At 43.2% G+C, this 27406-nt stretch overlaps 1 protein-coding gene across 1 annotated transcript; it reads left to right on the forward strand.

The window, feature by feature from the left end:
• SH3BGR (SH3 domain binding glutamate rich protein) lies at positions 1-26457 on the forward strand. The gene is made up of 7 exons (XM_005494265.3): positions 1-251; positions 6539-6724; positions 12897-12977; positions 19546-19743; positions 22807-22836; positions 24870-24977; positions 25970-26457. Exons 1-6 carry the CDS (start codon positions 207-209, stop codon positions 24933-24935), a joined length of 606 nt encoding a protein of 201 aa, XP_005494322.2. The 5' UTR covers positions 1-206; the 3' UTR covers positions 24936-24977; positions 25970-26457.
• The last annotated feature ends 949 nt before the right edge of the window (positions 26458-27406 follow it).

Below are 27406 nucleotides of genomic sequence, written 5' to 3' on the forward strand. Positions count from 1 at the left end.
ATACCCCAAGAGCCAATGGAGTGGGAAAACCCGGGACCCCGAGGAGAGGGAGAGAGGGCAAAGCAGCCGGGCTGCAGGGGGGAGGGAGCATCCATTTAGCACCCGGCTTAGCCCAGGAGCTCAGGGACATTTTGGATTCCTCCAGGGATCGTGGTGACTCGTGGGTAGCAGGGCTGCTCTGCTGATTCACTCCCACCGCTGCCAGCATGGTGATCAAAGTGTTTGTGGCCACATCTTCGGGCTCTACAGCGGTAGGTGACACCTTTAACATCCTCCTGGGATCAGGGTGGGGAATTAGCCCAGGAAATGCCAGGAAAGAGCCTGCATGTGATGAAAAACCCGCTGGAATTCTTAGCATTTTATTATTTTTATTCTGCCCTGACCACCTTATTCTTGAAAGTTGCTCAAGGTGTAGAGAATTCCTGTCTGTGTGAGCTTTTACAACATTTACATTTAAATTACCTGTCACTTCATAGATTTACTGATGTTTGGGAAATTATTTGCAATATATGTAAACGGAAGAAGGAAACAGTGGGTATTGTGTTTGTGCAAAAGCAACACTGGACTGTTTACAGAAGAAAATTAAGTGTTTGTTTTTAAAAGAGACTTTAGGACACTGCTCCTGCAAAGGGGGAACTCTGCCTAAGAAAGAACTTGGGAGCTGGATAAAGTTAAAAAACTTATTTCCTAAGCTCCTTCTTTTCCTGGGTTTTGGGAGGTGTTTTGTTTACTTGGTGTTTTCTTTTTGGTTTTGTTTGTTTGTGGTTTTTTTGTTTGGGTTTTTCTGGTTTTTTTCTTGTTTGTTTTTTTTTGGGGGGATGGTTAATTGTTTCTGTTTGTTTGGGTTTTCGGGTTTTGTTTGTTGGTGTTTGGTTGGGTTTTTTTAGTCTTTTTTGGGGGGGGGGTGTGTCTGTTGAAATGCTATACTGATGATTTTTAGCATTGAGATCTACTGCTGTAGCTGTCAGCAGAGAGTATCAGCTGAAGGGAAGGGCATGTGAATAGTAGGGAGGTTGGAAGTCCGTGGGAGGTGGGAACCGGGGAAGGACTGTTTCCTTTTATATCCAGTTCCCAGATGAGCTCAGGTTGCAGTTTTCCTTTGGCACTCCCTCCCTCGCCCTCCCAGCGACACGGCTAAACAAACTGGCTGGGGCTGGCACAGAGCTCCGACTACATCTCGATCTCCCTGACACCAGCTGCATTTCTTTAAGAAGATTCCAGAGTGGAAAAGCTCCCAAGAAACACCCCCCATTTATGGGATCATCATCTGTAGGAAATGAACCAAGGGTCCTTTACCGAAGTTCATTTCCTTCCTTGCTGAGGAAATTTGCACTTCTCTCACCAGCCTGTTCCTAAGCCTTACATTCTAAAATTACTACTGTTATTTAGCTTTTTAAATATATATTTTTTTTAATAATAAAATTCAGATACAAGAGGAAAAAAATGAAGAGAAAGTTGGGAATTTCAGGTTTGGTAGCTTGCAATTTGTAATAAAACATTCACTTTATAAATTGCCATGTGCTGTGCATGGGCATTCTTCTTGCTCCTGTTTGGCCTGTTTTGATCTGAAGACTCCAAAAGAAAATTATGGAATCTTCACAGGGCGATATTCCTCTGTATTTGCTCCTTTCTGGTGTGATGGGTGTGTGTATATCTGCAGCAATCTCAGCATGTGGTCAGATCACTGATTCTGAACTGCAATGCCAAGTACACCTGGAGTAGTTTTCCACATTTTCTGATAAGTATGGATGGAAGGTATCCTTTCAACAAACCTTTTATGAGTTCCGGTATATATAAAAAAAATTCACCCACACAGAGGGTGGGTTAGCACAAACCTCAATATATCACTAAAATCCTATTAAATAGAAATTTTGTATCAAGCATGTACAGCTTTTCCTGAGAGGAATTAATTTAATCCCTAAACAGTGTAAATTGGGAGTTTAAATACTCCTATTAGTACTGGTGAACTCTTCAAAATTTGGTGGCTGGTCCCATCAAATGCATGGTGCTGTTTTTGAATTCAGGATAAGATGGGCACAGCCCCTGGTGTAAATCAGCAGAGGATCATTGGCAAAGAATGAAAAATTCTCTATTTTATGTACTACATGGTGACCCCAGCCACTGCAAGTTGTTTTCATGTTAATAAACACTTTGTGCAAGTGAATGCAGTGAACCCAGTGACATTCTGGTGCTGTGAATCAGATGCAGGAGTGTTATAATTCACTGTGGCTCTGGGGCAAATCTGCAGTCTGTATTTTTCCCCTTGATGCTTCAAAAATTTATTTTAAATATCTCCAGCTTTATTATCTTTCTGATCCAGACTTAGCTGATATTGAACTATTCATTAAGGCAGGCAGAAGTGGAGATATTTATTTATAGCACTAAAAAGCACTAAATGCTTGGCTTGGAGCAAACAATAAAAAAAAATAAAATAATGTTGCTGCTAGTCACAGGGGTGTTTAGAATTTAGAATCCTGCAAGATTCTGAATTGTGGGAGAAAGAGAATTCATGTCTCACAGAGGACTTCCTACAGTCTTGCTTTCTGCTGCTTGTGGTTATTACACCTCTAAAATACTTCTATTTCCTGTGCTTTTGGTGACATTTAATGAACTTTCCCCCCTTCAAATCATCATCAAAAGCAGCATAACCAGCAGGGCAAGGGATGGGATTGTGTCCCTGTGTCCCCTCAGGTGATTCCCCACCTGCAGAGCTGCCCCAGCGCAGGGAGGAGCTGGAGCTGCTGCAGAGCCCAGAGGAGGCTCCAGGATGAGCAGAGGATGGAGCAGCTCTGCTGGCAGGAAAGGCTGGCACAGCTGGCATTGCTCACCTGCACAGGAGAAGCTTTGGGCTGAGCTCAGGGCGGCCTTGCAGGGCCTGGAGGAGCCCCAGGAAAGCTGGAGAGAGACAATTGCCAGGGGATGCAGGGACAGGACAAGGGGAATGGCCTTAAAATGAAGGAATAAAGGGTTAGATTAAATATTAAGAGTAAATTCTTCCTTGTGAGGATGATAAGGCCCTGGCACAGGTTTCCCAGGGAATCTGTGGCTGCCCCTGGATCCCTGGAAATGGAAGGCTGGATGGGGCTTGGAGCAGCCTGGGACAGTGGGAGGTGTCCCTGCCATGGCAGGGGATGGAATGAATGATCTTTAAGGTCCCTTCCAACCCAAACCATTCTCTGATTCTGTCATCCAGCCTGGCCCTGAACACTTCCAGGGATGCTCAAGCCACAACCTCTCTGGCAATTCTTACACTCTAGCTAGATAACATTTATTTAAAACTAAATTTTTTATTATGATTTTAAGGAACTAGTAGCTAGGGGTGGTGCAACTCAAGCTTTGCTGAAAGAAAAACTGGCATTGCTGAAATAATATCCTGCTCATCACCACTTTCCAAGTAATCTATGCCCAAGTAATTTGAATTCTTCCCATGCCACCAGACAAGGGAGGGCACAAACAAGCCCCTGCAATCTCATCCATTCTGGGAAAGTCTTTGCATGTCCTTTGTGTTGTTACACCCTGAATTTCCCTCTGTCAGTGCTGCTTCCTGGAGAGATTTTTTTGGTTGCCCACTTAGTGCCACCCACAACAAAGGTTTGCTTTGTGGTTTCACACTCGGTTGAGTCCCAAGACTTTTGCTCTGCCTAAACCCCAGTGATGGTGAGCCCTAAGGCACAGCACATCCTCTTGTGAAAAATGCATGTATTTTATGATTGGCTTTTCACAAATATTCCAATGAATATTACATGTGTTGTGTTATAAAGTTATGCTGTATTAATTCTCTTAAGTCGTGTGTTAAATATAGTTTTAGGTTATAAAAAATGTTAAAATAGAAACGATGCTATGTAGGATACTTCTTTAAAGAAAGGACTTGCAGTGAGATAGCAGCCACAGGACACCTGAATTTTTCAGAGAAAGAGAGTTTATTGCTCCATTATCAGAAGAAATTAACTTCTTCCCCCCTCGAAGGCGCTGTCAGGATTCAGAGGAAGAAGTTGATGATGACCAGACAAAATCCTGTGTTTGAGTGGAATTTATGCACTATGTATGAGGTGTATGAATATGCAACAGGCTGTTGCTTTTAAGGGTTAATCCTCTGTTAGCAGGGGTCCTTTTCCAGGCTTGTGCTGCCCAGAAAAAGGTACCTGGACGTCTGTAACTCTTTGTTTCTATTGTCTCATATTGTCCTAATCCAAATTGTCCAAATTATTTTTACTCTAATTGTATTACTATTTTGATAACCATTTTATTACTGTTAAACTTTTAAAATTTTCAAAACAAGTGACTGGCATTTTTCACACTCTGCTTTGTTTATCTCATTGTCATAGTCAGAAACTCCTTACCTTTTCCTTTAGCAGCATAATTCCATGAAACTTCACTGCTTTACCTCAGCATTACTTTTTTCAGGCAATATTTTGCTTTCAGGCCTGGTGCTGCCTGTGCATTATGAACGTCAAGCTGAAGAGAAATGAAGCCAAGTTTCAAACTGAGAGCTTCCATAAGCAGGGGAGCACAGGATCTCTGGCTCCATGTCCATTATCTCCTCAGAGGCAGCGTCTGTCTGGAGCAGCAGCTATTCCAGGAGCCCTATCTCCTGCAGTGCCTGTGCCCACAGGGACAGGCTGAGCCTGCCCCTGCAGCTGCCAGCACTTGAGTGGCCTGGCTCTCAGAGCATGTGATGTTACCCCTGCTGCTGGCTCCTGCAGATTTTATTAACCATTTACACAAGCATTATCCTGCCACTTTCTCCAGTGAAACGTCCCTTGAGCAATCCTTTCTGCTGCCTAGATGTGTTCTGCAAATAACTCTGCAGCTAAATAGGCACTAATGAGATTGCTTCTGTTTAAAAAGAGAAAATAAGAATAGAAATAAGCAGCTTTGAACTCTGTCAGCTGAATGGCTTTTGACCACTTTGGATTAGTGTTTTCATTCAAAGTGATGCACTTTCTTTAGCTCACTGCAAACCTCTGTTGTTGTCACAAAAATGTACAGAATTTTATGTTTGTTATTTTTTATTAGCAAGCCTGTGTATAGACAGATGCTTCTTTGTTTGTATAAGGAAAAGAAATTTTATCTACTCATGAGAATTCATCCTTTCAGGATAACAGGCTATCACTCTACTTCAGCTCTTCTGTTTTATTAGATTATGGAAATACATAATCCCTGACTTACTTCTCATCTCATTGCTTGTCCCTCTGATTTACACTAGCTTGGTGTCACTTTAATTTCAGGTGTTCAGATGTCTGACATATGGAGGATGTGGTTTCAAATCACAAGATATAAAAATTACCTTGATGCCTCATTCCAGCTGTGTCTGGTGGCAAGTTCTTTAAAAGCTGCATTCCTTTAGTAGGGAAAGTCAGTGAGTGTTACATTTTCAGAGTAAATGGATGGGTTATAAGCTCAGTGCCTGCACAGAACCAGCATCAGAGGGAATAAAAGGGCCATGAGTGAATTTCAGGTGTCACAGAAGCTGTGTGTAACAAGATTTATTTGTACATAACATGTTCTTTGTGGTCCAACTGGAATGTCATTCTGTAATTGGGGATTTATTTAAACACAGGAGCTCAGCTGTGCTGGATTTTCTTCAGCCTTAACTCATATTTATATATTATATCTCAAGGAGCAATGGCCATAAACTCAAACACAAGAAATTCCACCTCCACGTGAGGAAGAGCTTTTTACACTGAGGGTGAAAAAGCACTGGAACAACTGCCCAGGGAAAACAAGGATTCCCCTTCTCTGGAGACATTCCAAACCCACCTGGACACTTTCCTGTGTCACCTGCTCCACGTGACCCTGCCTTGGAAGATCCCTTCCAATCCCAACTACTGTGCGATTCTGATTCTGTGAAATTTATTTATACCTAACATTAAAGAACAGGGACAAGAGAAATGAGGTTCACAGAAAGCTGAATGTCACTTGGGATTGGGAGGAAGAAGGAGGATGTAACATGCTGAGGAAAACATGTACATTTTCTGACCTTTGCTGGCTTGAGGCAGGATCACCATAGGTATCTGTACAGCACATTCCCAGATCTGGGAACACAGTAGGAGGCTTCCTGCTGAGCCTCATTTCTCAGCTGGAGCTGTCGCTGCATCCAGGGAGGAAAGAAGGAAGCTGGGGGGTGGGTGTGTGGTGGGAGGGATGGAGTGGCAGCACTCTGGGTGCTGACAGAAAGTGTTGAATCTCAGCTTCAAAAACTTTGAGGGCTACTGGAGAAGTGAATCCCACTTCAGGAACTTCCAACTTTCAGGAAGATTTTTTTTCATGGAAAAATAATTGGAACAGGCTGCCAGGGAGGTTTGGAGTCCCCATCCCTGGAGGTGTCCAAGGAATAACTGGATGTGACACTCCGAGCTCTGGGCTGGGGACAAGGGGGGGATTGGCCAAAGGTTGCACTCAATGATCTTGGAGCCTTTTCCAACCTAAAACTTCTCTGAACTTGACAAACTTCCCTGAGTTCTTGTAACAGCAGTTGCTTTTAGAAAACCATTTTCATTTTAAAGAAGGAATGGTGTTCTCCCTCTCTCCTACCCAGATAAAAAAGAAGCAGCAAGAAGTTGTGGGCTTTTTAGAGGCCAACAAGATTGACTTCCAGCAAATGGACATAGCAGGAGATGAGGACAACAGGAAATGGATGAGAGAGAATGTCCCAGGTGAAAAAAAGCCTCAGAATGGAATTCCCCTCCCTCCACAGATCTTCAACGAGGAGCGGTACTGTGGGGTAAGAAGCTGTTGGGAAATTTGAATATTCCAGAGAGTGGTTTCTCACAGAAAGGAAATCTTTTCCATTAATAGGAAGTGTCAAACCAACTCCTTAAAACAATTTGAGTTTCACTGTGAAAGAACAATTCTCAGGAAACAGTTTTTTAGTACAGAAAAGCAACAAAACAGATTTTTTTATTTTTGGTAGCAAAATATGAATGGAGGGAAAACTGCCTGGAGAAAGTTCTTGACGTTTCAGTTAATTTTGATGAAGAGTGTTGATATTTTGTTTGTTTGGACTTATCAAGGACGTCAAGTAGATATCTGAGGTACCAGAGGCTCTTCTTTTTCCATTATATTATACAAATAAATAGGAATGTTTGTTTACTGGAATAGTTCTAGAATGTGGTTTGAATTAGTGGCATTATATTGCTTATTCAATAAATATCCAACCCTTCATAACAGCAACTGTAGCACTCATCAGATGCTTTTATATTTTCATATGTGCTTATAACAGGTTCTTTCTCTTGAGACAGTTTGTTCAAAGCACAGAAAGATAATAATGTTCCAGCATGAATATTAGGACTGTGAATCAAAAGAGATAATCTGAGACCTTTTATTTTCTCCCAGTCTGGGTGGAAATGCCCAGTCTGGAAAGTGCTGAGATCTGCTGGCTGGAATGGACCTGCAAAGTGCTCTGGAATGCAGGGAACACAGTGAGCCTGGTTTGGAGTTACTGCACAAATCCAGTGTGAGCTCCTGCAAGGTTGTACTGGGATTTTCATGCCACTGAGTTTTCAGAATTAACTTCAGTGCTCTCAAAGCAAAAGTTCATAATATGAATATTGGAGTGCAGCTGTTTTCTCATTTTCTCATAGAATTCCTAAAAGAGAAGTTGGTGTGTTGGAGCTCATGTGCATTTCAGCATCCAATCTGCACCAATAAAAAGTGTAATTTGATATATCTTACTCTGGATTTTGTGGCAGTCAGTGCTGCAATAAATATTTCTGACGTTCCTTGGAGAAGTATATAAGGAATTAAAGAATAATTGCCTTATAGAGTGTTGCAACTGGTCAGTCTTGACAGTAAATGATAAATACACAGTTTTTCCTGCATGTCTGAAGCTATTTCAGGAAGCCAAATAATCTACATATTGAAATAAATTCAAGTGAAGAAATACTCCTTTGCAAAAACACCTCCATGGGGAACGAAGTTGCAGCTACTGATTTAAAAACTGAATCAAATTTACAATTAGTCTAAAAGTCTCCAGAATTCTCATGTGCCCAGCTCTCAAAGCTCAGAGCTAATGATCCCAGTGGGTGCATAACAAAGCCTAATTTATGGCATCATTATTTCCAAATAAATAAGGTAATGAGATTCCTGTCAGTGCATGAGCCTTCCCCTTCTCCCCAGGGGAAGGTGCCTCGAGGGAGCTGCACAGGGAGTGGGTGTGGGCTGAGAACATGGCCAGGGGCTGCCAAACTGCTGCAAAATCCTCCCAAGGGACATGTTCTACAATCAAACCCTGGGGATTTGCATTCTGCCAGCAGAGCCATCCAGAAATCCAGAATTGTTTCAGGCTGGTTAATGTTTATCTGATGCATCTTCCCCTGTGTCCCACTCCTTTGGCCTCAGTCATTTTATTAAAAATATCCCTGAGGATTGCAAGGCTCTGTGTGACTCCAGTGCAGTATCTTGAATTCATGAAAGTCCTTTTAAAATATATTGCTCTCATCAGTTTTTAAGGGCCTCACTCTTGTGGCACCTAAAAACATTTAGATTTGTAGCCTGGCTAAATGCAGGCAGTTCATTCCCATTTCCTGCTATGCCCAAATCACCCTTTAGCTTCAACAGCCCAATCCAGTATATTTGTAAATGGGAATTGTATCCTCTATTAATCTTCATTTTGCTGAGCTAAACAAGTCAAGCTCTTTACACCTCTTTCATTTTTTTGTAAGATATTTTCCCTTCATCCTTCCTGCTAATTTTTATTTTCTCTGTTCACAGTCAGTCCTTTTTTTATTTCTTTTTTTAGATCAAATCTGTTACATTTCATTTTTCCCCATTCCTCTTTCTTGGTTCACTCTTTTCCCACATTTCCCTTCAATGGTCTTATCAGTTGTTCTTATCAATGTTTGGTTCCCCTTCACACATGTGCACTGTGTACACACATTACATCATGATGGCCTGGGAGATAAAAAGCCAAAATTAAATATTTCCTTTCTTAATCTGAGAAAGAGGAGTTTGGAGAGAGACATGACAACCTTCAACTATTTTAAGGGCTGTGGCAAAAAGTGAATTATTGGTCTGAATTCAGTATTGACCCTGCTTTGAGCTGGAGGTTTGTCTAGGTGTTCTCCCGAGGTTTCTTCGCACCTGAATTATCTAGGATTTTGTAAAATATGTTTTTGTAAAATGTGTTCTGCTCTACATCCACTGGAGGTGGGATGAGCTGTAAGGGAAGAAAATAACAGCAAAGAAAGTTCAATCAGACATCAGAAAATACATAGTTTTCAGGAGATCACTTCATTACCTCCTTAAAGGTGGGTCAGAAACAGTGGATCAGAGGGATGCAATGGTTCCTGCCTTGGAGGAATGGTCCTTTGGGACCTTGTCCAGTGTCCTCTTCTGCAGTTCAGTGAAATTTTTGGAGTGGTGGAAAGGAAAGGGGGACAGATGAGGAGTCTTCTGTTTGTTCTAGAATAAAATGACATAATAAGAAAGCAAAACCCTCAGCACATCTGCTTTCCTGCTGTTACATTTTCTGAGTGACCATGAAGAGCTGCTCCACTCCACAGCTTGTACTGCAAAGTGGATGATTCTTACAGATGGATTTTTATAAAGATACACTGCCTGGGAGCAGTGTTTCCATGAGGTCAGAGAAGCATAAAACTATGAACCAGCTGATAAAATAGCTGAGATCTTATTTTTCTCCCAGATCTTTGGTATTGCCACTTGAAGAAATAGATTAGAAATTGATTCATTTTGTATGCCTGCCTGCAGCACCAATTTCAAGTATCCATTCTAATCCAGCAGTGCTGGCAATTATGTCCTCATTTGATCTTTTTCTTAAGCTGCTTCTTTGCTCATGTCTAGACAGACGTCTGCATCTGTGTCACTTGCTAAATATACTGAGCACTCTGTTGCTCTTGTCCTTTCTTTTGCTTGACAAAAACCCTTAGAAAACTGGGAAAGAAAGGAAACATAAACTTCTGGTTTTCTTTGTAAGCTGAAGTCTCTGCTTTCTTCTGTAAACTGAAATCTGTAGAATAAAGTACCCTTGTGTGTACTTTAAAAAGCATCTCTGAATTATTAGGTAAGGCTTTTATTTGATGTTGGAATGTGCACTTGCAGTCCAGAGACCAACTGTGTCCTTTGCTGCATCCAGAGCAGTGTGGGCAGAGGTGAGAGGGAGATTGTGTCCCTGTGTCCCCACAGGTGATTTCCCACCTGCAGAGCTGCCCCAGCGCAGGGAGGAGCTGGAGCTGCTGCAGAGCCCAGAGGAGGCTCCAGGATGGGCAGAGGGATGGAGCAGCTCTGCTGGCAGGAAAGGCTGGCACAGCTGGCATTGCTCACCTGCACAGGAGAAGCTTTGGGCTGAGCTCAGGGCGGCCTTGCAGGGCCTGGAGGAGCCCCAGGAAAGCTGGAGAGAGACAATTGCCAGGGGATGCAGGGACAGCACACAGGGAATGGCTTCACACTGAAGAGAGGAAGATGAGGTTAGATATTCAGAAGGAATTCCTTCCTGAGGGTAGTGATGCATTAGAAAAGGTTTCCCAGAGAAGTTTTGGCTGCCCCTGGATCCCTGGCAGTGCCCAAGGGCAGGCTGGACATTGGGGCTTGGAACAGCCTGGGACAGTGGAAGGTGTCCCTGCCCAGGCTGGAATGAGATGATCTTTTGGTCCTGTTCCAACTCAGGCCATTTTATGATTCTATCATTTATGTAACTGCTAAAGTGAAATTTATGGAAATACAGGGACCTCTGGAGATTTGTAGTCCAGTCTGCTACTCAGAGCAGGTTAGCTTTAAAGTTAGCTTATATTGTCTGGGGCTTTGGCCATCTGAATTCCAGAAGACTCCAGGGATGGTGTTTCCATGCTCTCTCTTCGTGCTCTGATCTGCGGCTGTACCTAGCACTGGGGGAAGAATTTTCTGCTGATGTCCACTTGACAAATTGCACCACTTAGACCATTTATGTCTTTTCATACAGATAAAATATAATTGCTTACCTGAAGTAAACTGCTCCTTATTTTTCTTACTGCCTGCCATGGGAACAGTTATCCTTAGTCATTCAGCAAATGGAGATGTGAACAAGTCACCATTAGTAAAGCATGGCTGCAAATACACCATAAAAAACTATTCCATGATCACTGTGGGCTTTCCTTTATCTCTTATTTAACACATGACAGCTTCCTCCTCAGTGTGAGGAAATAAGTGACCTTCCATTTACTGTGAGATGTCATTGCACACTCCCTGTTGCCAGGGAGCCCCTGATATCACAGAAGATTATTCCCACTTCTGATAAGGACTTGTCTGGTCATTCATACATTTTACTTGTGTCCTCAGGACTGGTTATCTACAAGGCTTTGTGTTTCTGGAGGATTTTAGTACATTTGCCATGGGCTACTTTTCCTCAAAAAGTCCTATAAAATATCGAGTCCACTTCATGGCCTTTCCTTGTTGTTGTCTTCTCTTTGTTCCCCAGCTCTTGCCATGTCTTCTCATGGTTGGCTCAGGCTGCTTTGAGTAGGGAAATTTCCTGTGTTTGTGTGGCCATGTCAAATTCCAGCCCTTCAAATTGCAGAATATCCTCATTTTCTTGTTTGCTGAAAAAAAATCCATGATCCAATCCTTAATCCATGAGCGAGATGCAGACACTGCTCGTGTTGGATGAGAAGATGATCTGAGAAATGGGTGCCCTGGAGCAGCAGCAAGATGTGCTCCAGGGCTTCTCCCAGACAGAGCGGTTCCCCCTGGGTGTGACTGTGTGAAAGCCAATCTGTCCCTCAGATAAATCTCTGAATTGGGCTATCATTTGTCCTGTCTGTAAAGCTCCTCCAAACTGCACTGAAATATCATCAATTCCACTCTTGTTGGCATTAAAGTGACTTCAAACCATCCACTCCAGCCTTTCCAATAATTTATACTCTGGAAATACTAAAACAGCTCAATAAAACAGCTCAGCTCCTACTGTGGCTTTGCAAACAAGTCTCAAGGATGATTCAGCACCTTATTATTTACAGGCTTCTATTTCTGGAGGTATTTGGGATTAGAAGAAGGATGATAACATGATCAAGGCAGCAGGGTAGGACTCAGCAGGACATGTTCAGTCTCCTGTCTCAGAGCTGGCTGGGATTCTGGGCCAATCACTTCTGACTGGAGATTCTGCTGGAACTTAAATATTTGTTGATTTTTACCTGTGTAAGATGTGAGCTGTGAAGTTCTCAGTGACAAAAGCAGTGAGAGCAAAACTTCCTTAATTGATAAGTGTGCTGTAGAGGTGAAAGCAGTAAAGGGCATGCAAGCTGTAGCTGGCAGGATAGGAGGTATCTCTGGTCTTTTCAGTTCCATTTCCACTGAAAACAGGCATTTAATGTAATGATTTATAATTTCATTTCTGCAGTGCACAAGACATTTTGGCTGGTACATGGATATCAGAGAGAACAGCACAACCCTTCCCTAAGTTAGTCTGAAAATAACATCATTTTCTAACCAGACTGCCTTTCTCTAAAATGAAGTTTCCTTGTTACCATTTCACTCGAGCTATCATGTTGACTGTTACCTTTTATTTGCCATAAAGAAGTTCCAGGGTATTTTGTGTCCTTACTCACAGCAAGTTTTATTTTAACATTTAAAGGGAATAGCTTTGCCTTGGAGTGTACAGCTGAGGCACAGTAAAATGAGACACTTAATTTTATCTGATTCTGCCATGGATGGGATATAATTAAAGTGTAAGTCTCTGGAGAGATTTGCTCATGTATTCATTTTGCCACTCTGTGTGAAACTCCCTTTATCTGTGTTTTCTTCCTGGCGCTTGGATAATGCAGACAATTGTACAAATGCATGGTCATTCTCATCTATGTAGGATTTTCCTAGGTTGGGGATAACAAAACTTCCTTAATTTGCCTCTTCTGTGCTTTTTGTTTGATTTTTGATACCAATTCTCTGTTGTTTGCTTGTTCCTTTCTTAGGATTTTGAATCCTTTTTCTCTGCCAAGGAAGAAAATATTATTTATTCGTTCCTGGGCCTTGCTCCTCCTCCAGGCACAAAGGTATGCACTTCTGCCCTTCCATGGGCATCATTTATTTGATTTTAATAAAAGATGAACATTGGCAGTGACTCAGCATGTCACTTAAGAGGCAGTGGCAAGCAATATGTTAGATGTTGGAGCAGCAAAGTGTTCTTAAGGGGGAAAAAAGTGGCTGCTTCAGTAAATAGTAGAAAATACTTCTTTCTTGCCTTCTTTCACTGCAGGCTCGTTACCATGGCTCCAGCTGATGGGTTTGTTGTTGTTGTTGACACAAAGAGTGTTTCATTATGTTCAGCTTTTAAGTGTTGCAGATTCCCTCACAGAATTTCTAGGTGGTGCTGATCACAAGAAACCTTTTCTAGCTCCTGAAAACATTGGGCAGGGCCAGTCCTGGTCCCCAGCACAGGGTTGGGATCAGACCCATCCCATCCTTCACTGGCACCATGGAACTCTCTCCCTCTCTCTGCAGGAGGAAAGGGCTCACCCAGCCCTTCTCCAAGTCCCTTTGGCAACTCTGCCTGTGGTTCTCCATCACATTTTGACAATGTTCTAATACATTTCTGGCAAAAGAAAAACATTTTATGTTGGGTTTTTTGGGTATTTTTTTCCCCTCTGGTGTTGTTTTTTACAGAAACCAATGTGTTTTTTTCTTTATTACAATCTTCTTCTAATTAGAAGTTTTATAACTGAGACTGTTACAGCTCTGCTATCCTGAGCCCATAAAATATTGCCATCTTTAACGTGGGTGAGCCAACAAAAGAAATTAATCAAGAGAGTGACGAGCCAGAGCCACAGGAGAGCTCTGCTGCTTTGTGGTGACCTGGCTGAGGAAATGCCTTGGAGCAGGAGATCTGCCTTGGTCCAACTGCAGCAGCTTTGAGTGAAAAACACCATTGGAAATATTTCTTTATCATCTTCTGTAAAAGCAGAGGGAAAAAAAAAAGGAGCCTTTGCTAAGTGCTTTGAGAGCCGCAGCTGAAAACACACTCAGGGGTGTTTTAAATATCCCAGTTGTTATAAATGTCTTTGCCACTGAGGCCCTGCATGATAAGGAGAGTGATTTAAACTTTCTGCTTTAGCTGAGCCATCTCCCACCCAGGGAAATAAAAATGACTTGCCTACCTCACAAGGGTCTTGTGAGAATTCATTTAATTAACATCCACAAAGCCATGAAAGGCTTAAAGGACTGCAGGTATTACATATTATAGTCATTATAAAAGATATGTGGAGAAGCAGTGAGATAAAGAAAATTGCATTTTTCCACCTTCCCACTCCACAGATTATCTGCTTCTTCATGCAAGGTCCTGGTAGATTCCATATCTGTGAAGCAAAGTAACAATTTTTCAGAATTCATTCGTTCCCAGCTGTCAGCAGAGGCTATTACTGTTTCTACTTCGTGACAGCCTTGGAAATGTTGAAAATAATATGTTTGGTACATTCTGCTGGGCAGATTTGTTTGTCAGTGCCTTTGGTAGCAGGCAAGTCTTGTTTGCAGTGATTAACTGCTGCCTTGGTGGTGGCTTCAGGCCAGGGAGCACAAATAAGTGAGAGTGTTTGTAAAGTCCCCGTGAAATGTGGAATTCTGACAGTCTCCCTTTCAGAGTCTATTCCTGTTTGTGAGAGACACACACACTTCTTGCAGAGATGTTTCTCAGCATCTTCACTGCAGCAGAGGCTGCCTGCTTTGTCAAGAAAAGAATTCTCCTGCTCTGTTTCTGCTTCTCTTTCTGCTTCCCCCTCATCCTCTGCCAGCTCCACCTCAGATAAGCACAATGCAGGGCTTGTGACACTGATTTCCAGCAGCATAAATCTGGAATTATAAATCAGGTGTGGAAGAGATGGTGATGGTGACACATATGACAAGGTTTCCTATTAATCCTTTCTTTAAAAAATGTGTGGGTTTTGGGTTTTTGCTTTTCTGGAATGAAGAAGCAAACTATGAAGCATGGAATCACCACAAGGCAGTGAGCATTTTCTTTCTAGAGATTTTGACTGTGCTGAGACATGACAAAGATTAATATGAAGCTGATACCTGTTTGATACTTTTGTCTCAAAACATTCTATTTCTTTTTCCATCCATCTTTTGTCTCATACTGCACCAAGACTGGAGAAGTTCTTTACTGGCCATGATGCTGTTTCACAGCACAATCCAACAGCATCCTGACCAGGACTGTTTTGAGCTTATTTTTTGAGCTTATTTCCTTCCATCTGAGGAAGCAGATGAAAATTTTGGGGCTCCCTCAACAAATTATAACTTACCAACAAAATACGTATAGTTAAATTTTTGCCAGTTCATTTGCCAGTGCAAAATACACATTCAGTTCTGCAGATTCTCTTGATCTGTTGTTTCTATAAATTAGTATATTCTGTATATCAGAGTGCTTCATCCAATCCAGGGAGGAGCTGGAGCTGCTGCAGAGCCCAGAGGAGGCTCCAGGATGGGCAGAGGGCTGGAGCAGCTCTGCTGGCAGGAAAGGCTGGCACAGCTGGCATTGCTCACCTGCACAGGAGAAGCTTTGGGCTGAGCTCAGGGCGGCCTTGCAGGGCCTGGAGGAGCCCCAGGAAAGCTGGAGAGAGACAATTGCCAGGGGATGCAGGGACAGCACACAGGGAATGGCTTCATACTGAAAAATTACAGATTCAGATCAGATTTTAGGAAAAAATTCCTCCCTGTGAGGGTGGGCAGGCCCTGGTCCAGGGTGCCCAGAGCAGCTGTGGCTGCCCCTGGATCCCTGGAAATGTCCAAGCCAGGTGGGATGGGGCTCTGAGCACCCTGGGATAGTGGAGGTGTCCCTTTTCAGGCTGGGACAAGATGATCTTTAAGGTCCTTTTCAAACCAAATAATTCAGTGATTCTCTGATTCAGTGATTTTCTCATACCTAGTATATTTATGGCCTTAAAGGGTGCAATGTGCCCATAAAATTGAGTGACTTTACAGGAAACAAATCCATATTTGTGGTGCTTCAGCAAGAGTCTGTTAGCTCCCATCACACTCTCTCCTGTTCCGTCCTGACCACACAATGGTTTTTGTGTTTTCTAAAGCATCATTTAGCAGGGCTGAGCAGAACAGTTTTCTGTGCCTGAGAGAAGCAGCAGACGTGGTGCTTGTGTTAATAAGTAATTTAATTTATTAATACCAAACACCTCCTCACCTGATGGAATTCCTGGTCTGGATTAGTCCCAAACATGGTTCAGGGCAGGCTGAGATTTAAGACCCAAAGATCACTCAAATTTATGACAGATTTCTGAGAGATCCTGTTTAATCTTGGATTATTGGCCTGAGTAGTGATGTCCTAATAGCATACACATGTAGATCCGAGCTTTAATCAGTGCAGTTTGTATGTTTGAGGTCAGGTGTGTCAGTCTCAGCTGCCTCAAAAGTTGGGTACGTTTTTTTAAAGCTGGCACCACTTTTATGCTTAGTCTGACTCAGTGAACTCAGTGATTCATGTGATTTCAGGGTCTGTTTTCAAGTATTGTGCTTACTTGAAGCCTTAATCCCACGATTCTTGATCTTAATATCCAGAATCTTGATATCCCCAAATCTGTAGATACTCAAGCTTAAGTTAGTGGAAAAAGGCTTCTCCTAAATCTGCTTTGAATTACAAATTTGTGCTGTGTGCATTTTATTTAAAGAGAAAATGACCTGTCAGCCAATCTTTAGAAATGGTACTTCATTTTGAATTCGCTGAAAATGAAATTCTGTGTTTCTATGGAGAGCCAGTGTGGCAATGCTGTTCTGAATGTCAGAGTTCTCCATATAATTAACAAGAACTCTGTGTGTGTGTGTGTGTGTGTGTGTGTGTGTGTGTGTGTGTGTTCTGGCTGATAACATGCTGCTTCTAGAGTTTATTTCTCTCAGCTACAACTCTTTTTTGTGCCTTATGATCTAAGTATGTGATTCATCTGAGATGGATTCACACAAAAGGGTCATTTTAATTAGGGTGCTCTCTGTGGTTCTTATGTATTTTATGTCCCAGCCAAAAATCCTGAGTGTATGGATTTTAATGAAATGTTAATATTTGTGCTGAAAATAAATATTGAATCTATTTCAAGAGCAGGTTGGATGGGGCTCTGAACAACCAGGTCTGGTGTCCCTGCCCATGGCAAGGAGGTTGGAATGAGATGATCTTTAAGGTCCCTTCCAACCCAAATCATGGTCAGTGATTCTGTTAATTTAATTTTCATTAACACTGTCGTTTTCATGTAAGAAACTTCTGCAAAGAAAGTACCCCTAGGAAGTTTCCATTTCCTTAAGAAAATAATGTATTAACACAATGTTGCACAAGAGAATTTCAGTGTATGTTTGTGTTACTACATATTTCAATCTTCAAACATTTTTTGGCTTCTGGGAAAAAAAAAATAAACAACAAACCAAGCCAAACAAATGTCTCTGTAGATCTGTTTTTAATAACAATGCCACCAGCACCAGAGTGCAGTGAGCCCACAGTTTTATGTGCACTTGAAATGAGACGATATTGCCAGAAAAAGAAATTCTCTTTTCTCCCTCCTCCTTCCTCTGGCTCCTTCTGCTCCCCTTCAGCTGCTCATCCCTCTCCCCAGCATCCCCCACGTGCTGGCAGCAACCCTTGTGCAGCTGTGGGACAGAGTGTGAAAGTGCTGTGAGCTAGGAAAGTTTTGCTTTTTAAAGCTTTTCCATCTTGATCAGCTCCTGTTCCACTTCCAGAGGAAGGAGAGCTTAGGGACCTTTGTGCCCACTCTCCTTTCACTGCAAGGAACTTGGGTGTAAAACTGACTTTGGGTGTAAAACTGACTTTCCACAACTCAGGAGACAATTGCCAAAAGAGCACCAAGCCTTACAGGCAGTCAAGTTTCAGCAAAAACATCAAACTGCTGTGATATCTGCTTCCTAACATTGCTGAGCTCCTTTCTGTCATTTCTGTCCCCATCCAGCAGAGATGTCAGCAGGAGCACATCTCTTATGTCCCACAGCACATCCTGGACAAAGATCCCTCAGCCAGCACTCAGCCAGCAGCTCTGGGGATAAAAGCCAGCCAGCCATGTCCTGTTCTGCAGAATGAGAGCACTGGCTGAGGAAATCATCATGGGGACACTGGAGAAGGATTGTGAAGTTTAAAGCACAGGGGAACATGAATGAGAGCTTCTGTTGAACCGTGGAGACAAATGAAATGATGGAAAAGCAGCAAACCCCAAAGCAAGCAGGGGGCTGGGCTGTCAGGGCTTGGTCACAGACATGGGGAAGCAGTTTGTGCCCTCTCAGGGATGTGCTGCTCTTCTCTTTCTTCTTCTGTGGGACTCAGGATGGCACAGGACAGGACCTCCCCTGAGTGCCAGAGGAACCCACCCCTGATAACACCCATCAGAAGGGGTCAAATTCCCTTTTAATGGAAATCCTATTGATTTAATGGATAAGGTCCTTTACCTCCCTACTACAAATCACTTCTGAAATCTCCCACTGATGATGATTAGAATTTTTCTTCACAGCCAGTTTGTACTCACTTTGCATCTCCCTCAGCACTCCTCCTTGTCCTATCCCTGTCTGATGTTTACTCTGATCTATTTTGGGAGTGCCACCATATCCCCTCACAGCATCACTTCCAACAGATTAAAGCAGTGAACTTTTTTTGTCTCCCTTTCATAAGAAAGGCTCTCCACTCCCTCAGATGTTCCTGGAGCCCTCTCTGCACCTGCTCCAGGATGAGTTTCTCCTTTTTGAGCCTGAGTGACTGGGATGGCACATAGCAATCCAGAGGAGGCTTTGCCTCACCTCATACATGTGAGGATCACATTTTTTACCTCTTTTATTGTCACATCACCCTCAAGGCTCAGTTATCCCATGCTTACTTAAATACATCCATCTTTTTCTTCCTTGATGATCATTAACTGACAAGCTCCTAAAGTGCAATAGAAAAATCACTTTCTAATGTCTGATCCAGAACTGCCTGTCCCCAAAAAAGGTGACTTTGCACTTCATGCTCTTGCATTTCATCACATTTCTGCTGTGCCACTCGAGGCCTCCTTTTGTCTGACACAGTGTGGGAGCCACTGTGACCTTTCAGAGCAACCTGGCTGAAAGGACACCAGGATTTTTGTCAAACAAAGAACTTCCCAGGAGGTGCTTGGTTATGGTGCTGGAATAAATGGGCTTGAGAGACTGATGTGGGAAGAGTTTCCTGGTGTTTTTAAGCAAGAAAGTTGAGAGACTAAATGTGGAATCCTTTATTACTTCTGTTTTCCTGGAGCTTTTGGATAATGTTTAATTGGAATTCATGCTGGTGGCAAAAGGGGTTTTTTTCCCCCTGAAACTCAGATGTGTCATCAGGGTGAACTTTGGTTTTTGTTGAACTTTGCAGAGGAAGGTTAGAGAACCTGCTAAGCTGAGAAGTGCTTGAATTCATGTTTTCCCCACACAAATCCCACCTGGTCAGCATGCCAGCAAGTGTTCTTTCCACAGGAGGAATACACCCCAAAAGGGGGCATTTTCATTTGAGAGCTGAAGCAAAAATAGAAAAACACTTTCTCATAAATAAGAAACTCAAGAATTTTATGGAAATGAGTTGTTGATTATGCGCCCTGAAGCTGACCATGAGTTCCCTTTTGCTGACAGGAAACTGAAAAGTCAGAAGCCACAGAGGAGAAGTCAGAAGTCACAGAGGAGAAGTCAGAAGCCACAGAAGATAAATCTGATTCCAAGGATGAACAATCTGATGCCACAAAGGAAACTGAGGCACACACAGAAGACAAGGCAGAAGAAGGAGCTCCTGAAGAGGCTCAGCCTGACCAGACACCACCAGAAGGTCAACAGGTAATTTCTCCTTTCTGTTTGTGATCTGAGGGTTTTAGCTGTGCTAAGCACATAGAACATAAACCCACAAGGCCTCCTGGTGTGGCCCAGGGTGACTGATTGCAAAGTGTCTTTTGGATGTGCTTTCTTTGATATCAGGATGATGTCAAACCTGAATAAAACTCCAGGGAACTTTGTTCTGATTCTTGAATATCAGCAGCTGCCTTTTGCCACTTGTTACCACAAGCTTTTTATTTTATTTTGATGGTTATTGGGAACCAGAGTCTAGTTATGGAGGGTAATTTAGGACTAGACATCTGAGTCCTGCCTGGATAAAAAACCAAATTGCTGCTCTCAATGGCAGCAAGTGCAGCGCTCATAAATCTGGCTGTAAATGTTTGCTGCAGATCTGACAGGGACTTCTCCAGGCAGAATCCCCTGGAGGAAAGGAAAAAGGGAGGCCAATGTTTTCCTTGCTGTCTGCTCCTGCTCTGGCACTCCAGATCTCAAAGTGCAGCTCAGGGTGTCCTTTAAGGGCGGCTTTATTTGGGTGCTGACTCTTCCCAGGGAGTCAGGCCTGCTTCTCAGGTTCTTCTGTGTTTGGAGATCAGATGGTCCCTGGGGAACATCCAGCACAAATGCATCATCTCTTACATCAAAGATCAGAATAAATGGAGTTTGGGTTATTTTTTTTTTTTAATCTAGCTGCAATATTTCTCCAGAGGAAACATCTCTGTGTAGGCCTTTCCCCACTGCCCTTTTTAATAGTGGCTGATCTGGTCACTGCTGGGCTGGAAAAGCCCCTTTTACACAGCCTCAGGCACATCTCAGCCACTGGGAAGTCCCACTCATCATTTCAAAACAGTGATGAGGACAGACAGTCCTCAGTGGGAACTAAATTCCTCCTTAAGGAAAATTATGTCCAAGCACTTTTCATGTTGCTGTGAATTTCAGCTGGCAGGTGAGTGCCATCAAACTCCTTTTTTTGGCTCATAAAAGGAGCCAAAAGTGCTGCCTGGCTTGGGTGCCTTGCCCTTCTGGCTGGCATTCTGCTTTAATGCTTTTCAAATGAGAGCAGAATGTTGGAATTTATCTGCAAATGTGTCAGGCAGCTGTGGAGGAGAGGCTTTGCACTGACATCATGCAGCACCACTCCTATGCAACCAGCACCTTGCTCCACTTCTCACAGAAACGATTGGAGTTAAAAGTAGAAAATATAGATGTCTTTGTAGTTTTTCAGGGAGGGGAGAGGCAGAGGAGAGAGCACAGAAAACACTTTTTGCCCTGTTCCACCACCCACTTCTCGTGTCACCCAGGACAAATCACTTCAGTGCTGTGGCATCTGCCTGCCTTGCTATAGTTCATCCCAATTATCACTTCTGTTGGGATGGCATGAATCATTCTGTAGGAATTCTGCTGTTCTCACTCACTACAGACAGCACATAGAGGACAGGGTTAGATGAGAAGAGCAGCTCTGAGGCAGCTACAGTGAGATGAATTCCGCCTTTTGTCTCTGTATCTCATTTTTTGCTTGTAAAAGAAAGTAAAAATACCATTTCCAAACCTGAGCAGGGTTTGATGAAAGCAAAGATGCTCAAAGACTGCCAGGTTCCATCAGAGTATCTCCACTGGATGTTAAGTCCTGAAGGATAGAGGTATTTTCAACACAAACATTTGAAAGATGGCAGTTTTATGTTCCATGGCTGAGTTAATATTCCAGCGGGAATTCAGTGCTGGAATTTTGGCCTTATTTATCACTGCTCCAAACCCCCTCCAAAATTACTCCCATTTGTGGGGTGTAACCAAGCCAGCTTTTCTCCAGTGGCTTTGCAGGAGAAATGTCAGCGCTGTGGAAAATTCTGGAAGTCACCTCAGCGTTCACCAGTGAGAAACCAGAACAAACTGGGGCTGGCTCAGCCCTGGGGCTGCAGGGAGGCTCCAGGTTTCAGGAGGCTCCTCCAGAGCTCAGTAGCAGGGGATGTTCAGTGTGGAGCTCTCTCCAAATCCTGCTGCTGCTCCTGGGAGATGCAGAAATGCAGAAACTCCAGGGTTTTGCCTGCATGGATGCAGTGCCTCCCATTCCTGCTTTGTCTCCTTTGGTTTGGAGTTTCTTGAAGAGAAGACTGAGCTCCAGCTCACATGGAGCCTGCTGGTCACTCCATGTGCTGGTAATAAATTTTCTGTGGTTTCACTGTGATTTTGACTTCGGATTTAAGCTTGGAGGTTCGGGTATTTTTTAAGTGGTGTCCCAGTTAAATCAGTTTTCAGTACAGATTAGGCTCCCTTCAGGGCAAAATTATTTTAGAAACATGTTCAAAAATCATATTATAATGCAAGTCTGTATCCTGTCTCAGCAATTCCCCAGGCCATATTTAAACCTTGGCACTGCAGCTCACTCCCTTAAGTCATTCCATGAGAACTCAAATTAACCCCTCAGCCTTCTGTGTGGCACCGTGACATTTGCCTCTTGTCTTTGGGATTTTGAGTAGGATTGGCTCTTTCCCCCATAGCCAGCTTAGGATCTAACATTAAATTCTATTCATTTTTTTTTTCTTTTTTATCTCTCTCATCACTTCTGCTCAATCTACAGTCTAAAACCAGCTTGTATTATTTTTTATTCCCTGTTGAGCCAAGGCATCTGTTGCAGCCTACAACACTTAACAGAATCACAAGCCAGATTCTGAATGATGATATATAGCATGGATAAGACTCTCTATAATTCTGATTATACTTGCATTTTGTAGACCAGCTAATTACCAAAAAAACCCACAAAAACTCTACCTGAACAAGGAAATAAAACCCAGCTCAAAATCTTTGCTTGCCATTGAAGCAGTTTTGATTGGAAGTAACTGAGGAAAAGGGAGCTCAATTTAATGATTTTATAGTCCTTTTCCAATATAAAAGTTAAGCTTGAATGTGCTTTGTGAGTTAATTTGGAGGACATTATCTCCAAATGAATCCAGTGAATTCCACATAATATTCCTAAATTCAGTGTTTAACTTCTGCTGTGTTTACCCTGTCTCATTTCTGATATTCTTTCTTTAATTTATCTTTTTAATGTTTACTTTTGTATCTCTTCTGTAGGAAGGCGAGGAAGAGCATGCAGCAACAGGGGTATAGTACACCTGGATATCTTATTATCATCTTTTGTTTGTGTGTATTTAATTCCTTTTCAGTCCTTTTGCTTCACTCAAAAGCTGGGAAATTCTTATTCATGACAGTAAACACACCACAGTCATATTCTGCTAGAGATAATGATTGGTCCTGTTGTGGTGTTATTGACTGGGGACAAAGATGGGCCTTTAATCATTAAAAGCTGTAAATGGAAGGGAAATTGTCTGTCACAGAGCCTTCAGTAAAATTTGCCAAGGACTCCCATGACAAGTCCATCTTTGATAATCACTGACTGACACCATGCTGTGATTGCATTTTCAGTGTGAAAACTCATTGTGACAATTTAGGCAGCTCTGCCCATAAAGGAGATATTTCCCTCGTGAGAATTTCTAACAGCCAGGTGCAAATCCTCAAACACTTCTCTGCTTTGCCCAAACCTCCAGGACCACCCAGTGCCACCCCAGCCCCACCAGCATCACCCCAATCCCTGTCCCCAAGGGCCACACCCAGACTGCTCTGGGACAATTCAGTGACTCCAAACCTCCCTGGGCAGCTCAGCCCAAGGCCTGACCACTCTGCCAGGGAAATTTTCTGTGCCAATCTCCAACCTGAGCCTGCCCTGGTGCCATTTGAGGCCATTTCCTCTCATTTTTAACCTGCTCCTCCTGTCAGGAGCTGTGCAGAGCAATGAGGTCCCTCCTGAGCCTCCTTTTTTCCAGGCTGAGCCCCCCCAGCTCCCTCAGCTGCTCCTCCCAGGATTTGTTTTCCTGGCCCCAAAGCTCCTGGAGCCATCAGCAGAGTGCAGAGAGGCTGCTGAGGGTCACCAAGCCTGGTTAGTGCTACCCTGGCACCACCAACTAAAGCTTCAAGCAAGAGAAAGAACCTATTTTTTCCTCCTGTAAAGTTAATTGACTTGAATTTTGGATGGAGATTGGTAATATTTGAAAGATTTGGCTTGTGTGTGTGCTCTCCTGGCCCTGTGTCAGAGTTCTCATGAGATAAAAAAGGCACCTTTCCTGAGGGAAAATGCCCAGAGAGGCAATACTCCTTTGGCATAAGAACTTCTAATCCACAGATGTTTGTATTGCATTTCTGGTTTTGCAGAATGGTTCTTTAGTGCAATGTTTTTCCTGAAAAACAGCTGAAACCAGGAATCTGATTGCAGCAGCTCCATTCCCAAGCAGGTATTTAAGCAGGATTTCACCTCAGCAACTCAGGTGTGACTCCTGCACAGACAGGAGGTGCCTGGGAGGAAAACCAAAAATCTGTGCTTGTGTATGACCTGCAGTCCTGGCTGAAAGCTCATTATTGATTCTTTGATTGGTTATTTGATCATGCCAGGAAGAAATTCACATCACTTTTGCAGTCCAAGCAGTTTGTGAAGGGGTGGCAGATTGAGTTAAAGCTGATTTATGCACCTGGGAGTGCCTTTGGACAGGAGATGGCTGGAAGAGGAGCAGAGGAGTCCTCAAAGCAATTTCCAGCTGTTTTTCAGAGCAGAGCTTCATTTACTGTAGAAAGAGAATAAGCAGAGATTGTTGTCTGTGTCACACAAATTCCAGCTTTCAGATAAGTGTTGATTGAAGCAAAGGGCTGTTGTCTTTCAATTGTGTCATTTCTCCTGCATAAAAGAGAGAAATAAGAACTTCAGAGATAGAAACCAGGTTATATTATCTGATTCCAGGTGATTTTTAGATCATCCAGGAGTCTAGTGCCTGTGCTATGAATCTCTAGTTGTTTACTGCTTCAGGAAAGTGCATGATTAAAAATACTAAACTTTTTGTCACATTTACACATATTTCATATTCTTATTTTGATTTTAAGCACCTATTTGCAGCTTAACCATGTGTTCTAACCTAAGAAGAGGGTTTTTATATTCCAGCTCTATACATTAATTCTGTTTTTGAATCTCAAATGCATTCACTAGAAACAGAACAGTTGTAAAAGCAGAGCTTTGCATTTCAAGACTGTTTATTTTTTTTTCTTTCAATTCCTATATGGTAACTACAAATATTTTCTATTAAATAACAAAGGAAGAAGAAGAAAAGCAAGGAGAGGGAGAAGAAAAGGAAGAGGTGGAGGAGCAGGAAGAGTCTTAGTACAGCTCCCTGTGGCACAATATTTCTTGAACAGGTTTTCAGGTAAATATTGAGACATCAAGCACAGTTTCTAAATACCCTTAAAGTAACATAAATCAGCAATTTTTTAAATTATTGTTGTGGATGGACGAAGTTTCCATGCACAAAGTACCCAGCTGATGAGTCAAAAGCAGATTTAGCTGTTGTAGTTTGTCTTTCACACGGAATAAGATTTCATCCCTCTCCTCTCTTACTCAGCTACTGATTCCACTGCAGCTTTTAGGAGCTCTATGCCTCACGTGAATTCCTCTCTCAAATTTAGTTGAAAACTTAAAATAATGGTATGAAAGAGGAACCTTAGGAGAAATATGACTCAGTATAAAATTACTGAAAATAGTCTAAACTTACAACCTCAAAAGAGGAAGCACCTGGCAGGGTTTGTCCTGTATAGATGTGTGAGCACACCAGCACTGCTCAAGTTCTGTCAGCATTGCTTTCTAATTTTAATTTTCAGGTTTTGAGGTTTTCTCCTTCCTCTGTCCCTCCTCCCCTGCACTGAAATAGAGATGAGAAAATCACTTACTGGGGAGAAACTCAAACTTACAAGAGAGTTGGAATTTCCAGCAGATTTTCCATTGGATGATGGGACTTCGCCTGATCACAGACACAAGATGCTCTTTTAGGATCCATAGAATCATGGAATGGTTTGGGTTGGAAAAGACCCTAAAGATGATCCAGTCCCACCCCCTGGCATGGGAAGGGACACCTTCCACTGTCCCAGGGAGCTCCAAGCCCCATCCAGCCCGTCCTGGGCTGGATTCCCAGCTGACTCACACTCTGAGGTAGCTGCCAAAGGCTTCACCAGCCAGGTGCAGGTGGGATTTCCCAGCACCTCAGCAGGGCAGGAAATCCATCACTTCTTTCATGCTGCCTCTCCCAAATCCGGCTTCATCTGTTGCAGGGGGATTAATTCATCACAGCCTTGTCCAGAGTTCAGATCTGTGACTTCACAGAAGTGCTGAGTTCTAATTGAATTTTTCTTTGTTTTTGTTCAGGAAGCACCAGCTGGAGCCACCCCACCAAAGAAAAGAAAATCCCTTTCTCAAGCAAAGCACCACCACCTTTAATGCCGGTGTGAACACAAAAACACAAACAGAACACAGCCACCACCCTGTCCCACCTGTAACCTTTATATATATATTTGGTATTCCAGTTGCTTGTTAAAATGGATCTGCTGTCTGACAGCTGGTATTTCAGTCAATTGTTGTGTGTTGGGATAGTTTTGTCCATGTCACATTTAGATTGTGAGCTCTCCAGGGCAGGAACCACGTCTGTCTCCATGTCCAAACACTGCCAAGCACGTTGCTGCCACTCAGCAGCACTCACACCCCTGTGACTTCAGAGGAAAAGAAATTCAGCACTGAAAACTGCAAAGAGGCTTCCTGTACACAAGCCATGTGAGTCACTTCTCCCTCAGCTGGCTTTTGAAAATGATTGAGATTCCCATTGTGCAGCAGTTGAAATAAATGTGTTTTCTGTCGTATCTGCTCTTTGTCTGCAAAAGCATTAATTTCACCCTCTGCAGATGTTTTCTCCATCTTTAGGGTTGTGAGCTGTACAAAGCTATGGAGTCATAGAATCATGGAATGGTTTGGTTTGGAAGGGACCTTAAAGATCATCCAGTTTCCACTATCTGAGGTTGTTCAGAGTTGCATCCAACCTGGCCTTGGACATTTCCAGGGATCCAGGGACATTTGACTTTAGCAGCTGCATAAATGATAGAATCACTAAATGGCCTGAATTGAAATGGGACCATAAAGATCATCTCATTCCAGCCTGGGCAGGGACACCTTCCACTGTCCCAGGTTTCTCCAAGCTCCAGTGTCCAACCTGGCCTTGGACATTTCCAGGGATCCAAGGGCAGCCAAAACTTTTCTGGACAACCTCTGCCAGGGCCTCAGCACTCTCACAGGGAAAAATTTCCTCCTGATATCTCATCTAACCCTGCCCTCTGGCACTGGGAGCCATTCCCTGTGTGCTGTCCCTGCATCCCCTGGCAATTGTCTCTCTCCAGCTTTCCTGGGGCTCCTCCAGGCCCTGCAAGGCCGCCCTGAGCTCAGCCCAAAGCTTCTCCTGTGCAGGTGAGCAATGCCAGCTGTGCCAGCCTTTCCTGCCAGCAGAGCTGCTCCAGCCCTCTGCCCATCCTGGAGCCTCCTCTGGGCTCTCTGCAGCAGCTCCAGCTCCTTCCAAAAGCATCAGCCCAAGGTGCAGCAGTGGCCAAGACCCAGGGAAATGCTCTGTCAGCAGGATGGCAGGGCTTTGCAGCCATACAGACCTGGCTGTGATGAACAGGCTGTGCAGTCTGGTCTCAGGGAAGACCTGGGGATGTGAGAAATACAGAGAGAACAGCAGCTGGAGGGGAGGAAACAGCTGCTCCATGAGGAGGCTGAAAAGACTTTTCAATTTGGAGAGGAAGCCAAGGAAGCTACAAA

Source organism: Zonotrichia albicollis, chromosome 2 (assembly GCF_047830755.1).
Source record: "Zonotrichia albicollis isolate bZonAlb1 chromosome 2, bZonAlb1.hap1, whole genome shotgun sequence".
In the NCBI taxonomy this organism is placed as follows: domain Eukaryota; kingdom Metazoa; phylum Chordata; class Aves; order Passeriformes; family Passerellidae; genus Zonotrichia; species Zonotrichia albicollis.

What these genes read in the sequence shown, in the direction of transcription:
- SH3BGR (XM_005494265.3), top strand. Translation starts at nt 207, where the DNA reads ATGGTGATCAAAGTGTTTGTGGCCACATCTTCGGGCTCTACAGCG. An exon ending in ACGAGGAGCGGTACTGTGGG is followed by an intron (nt 6,725 to 12,896) that starts GTAAGAAGCTGT and finishes TTCCTTTCTTAG; the next exon opens with GATTTTGAATCCTTTTTCTC. An exon ending in AAGAGCATGCAGCAACAGGG is followed by an intron (nt 22,837 to 24,869) that starts GTATAGTACACC and finishes TAAATAACAAAG; the next exon opens with GAAGAAGAAGAAAAGCAAGG.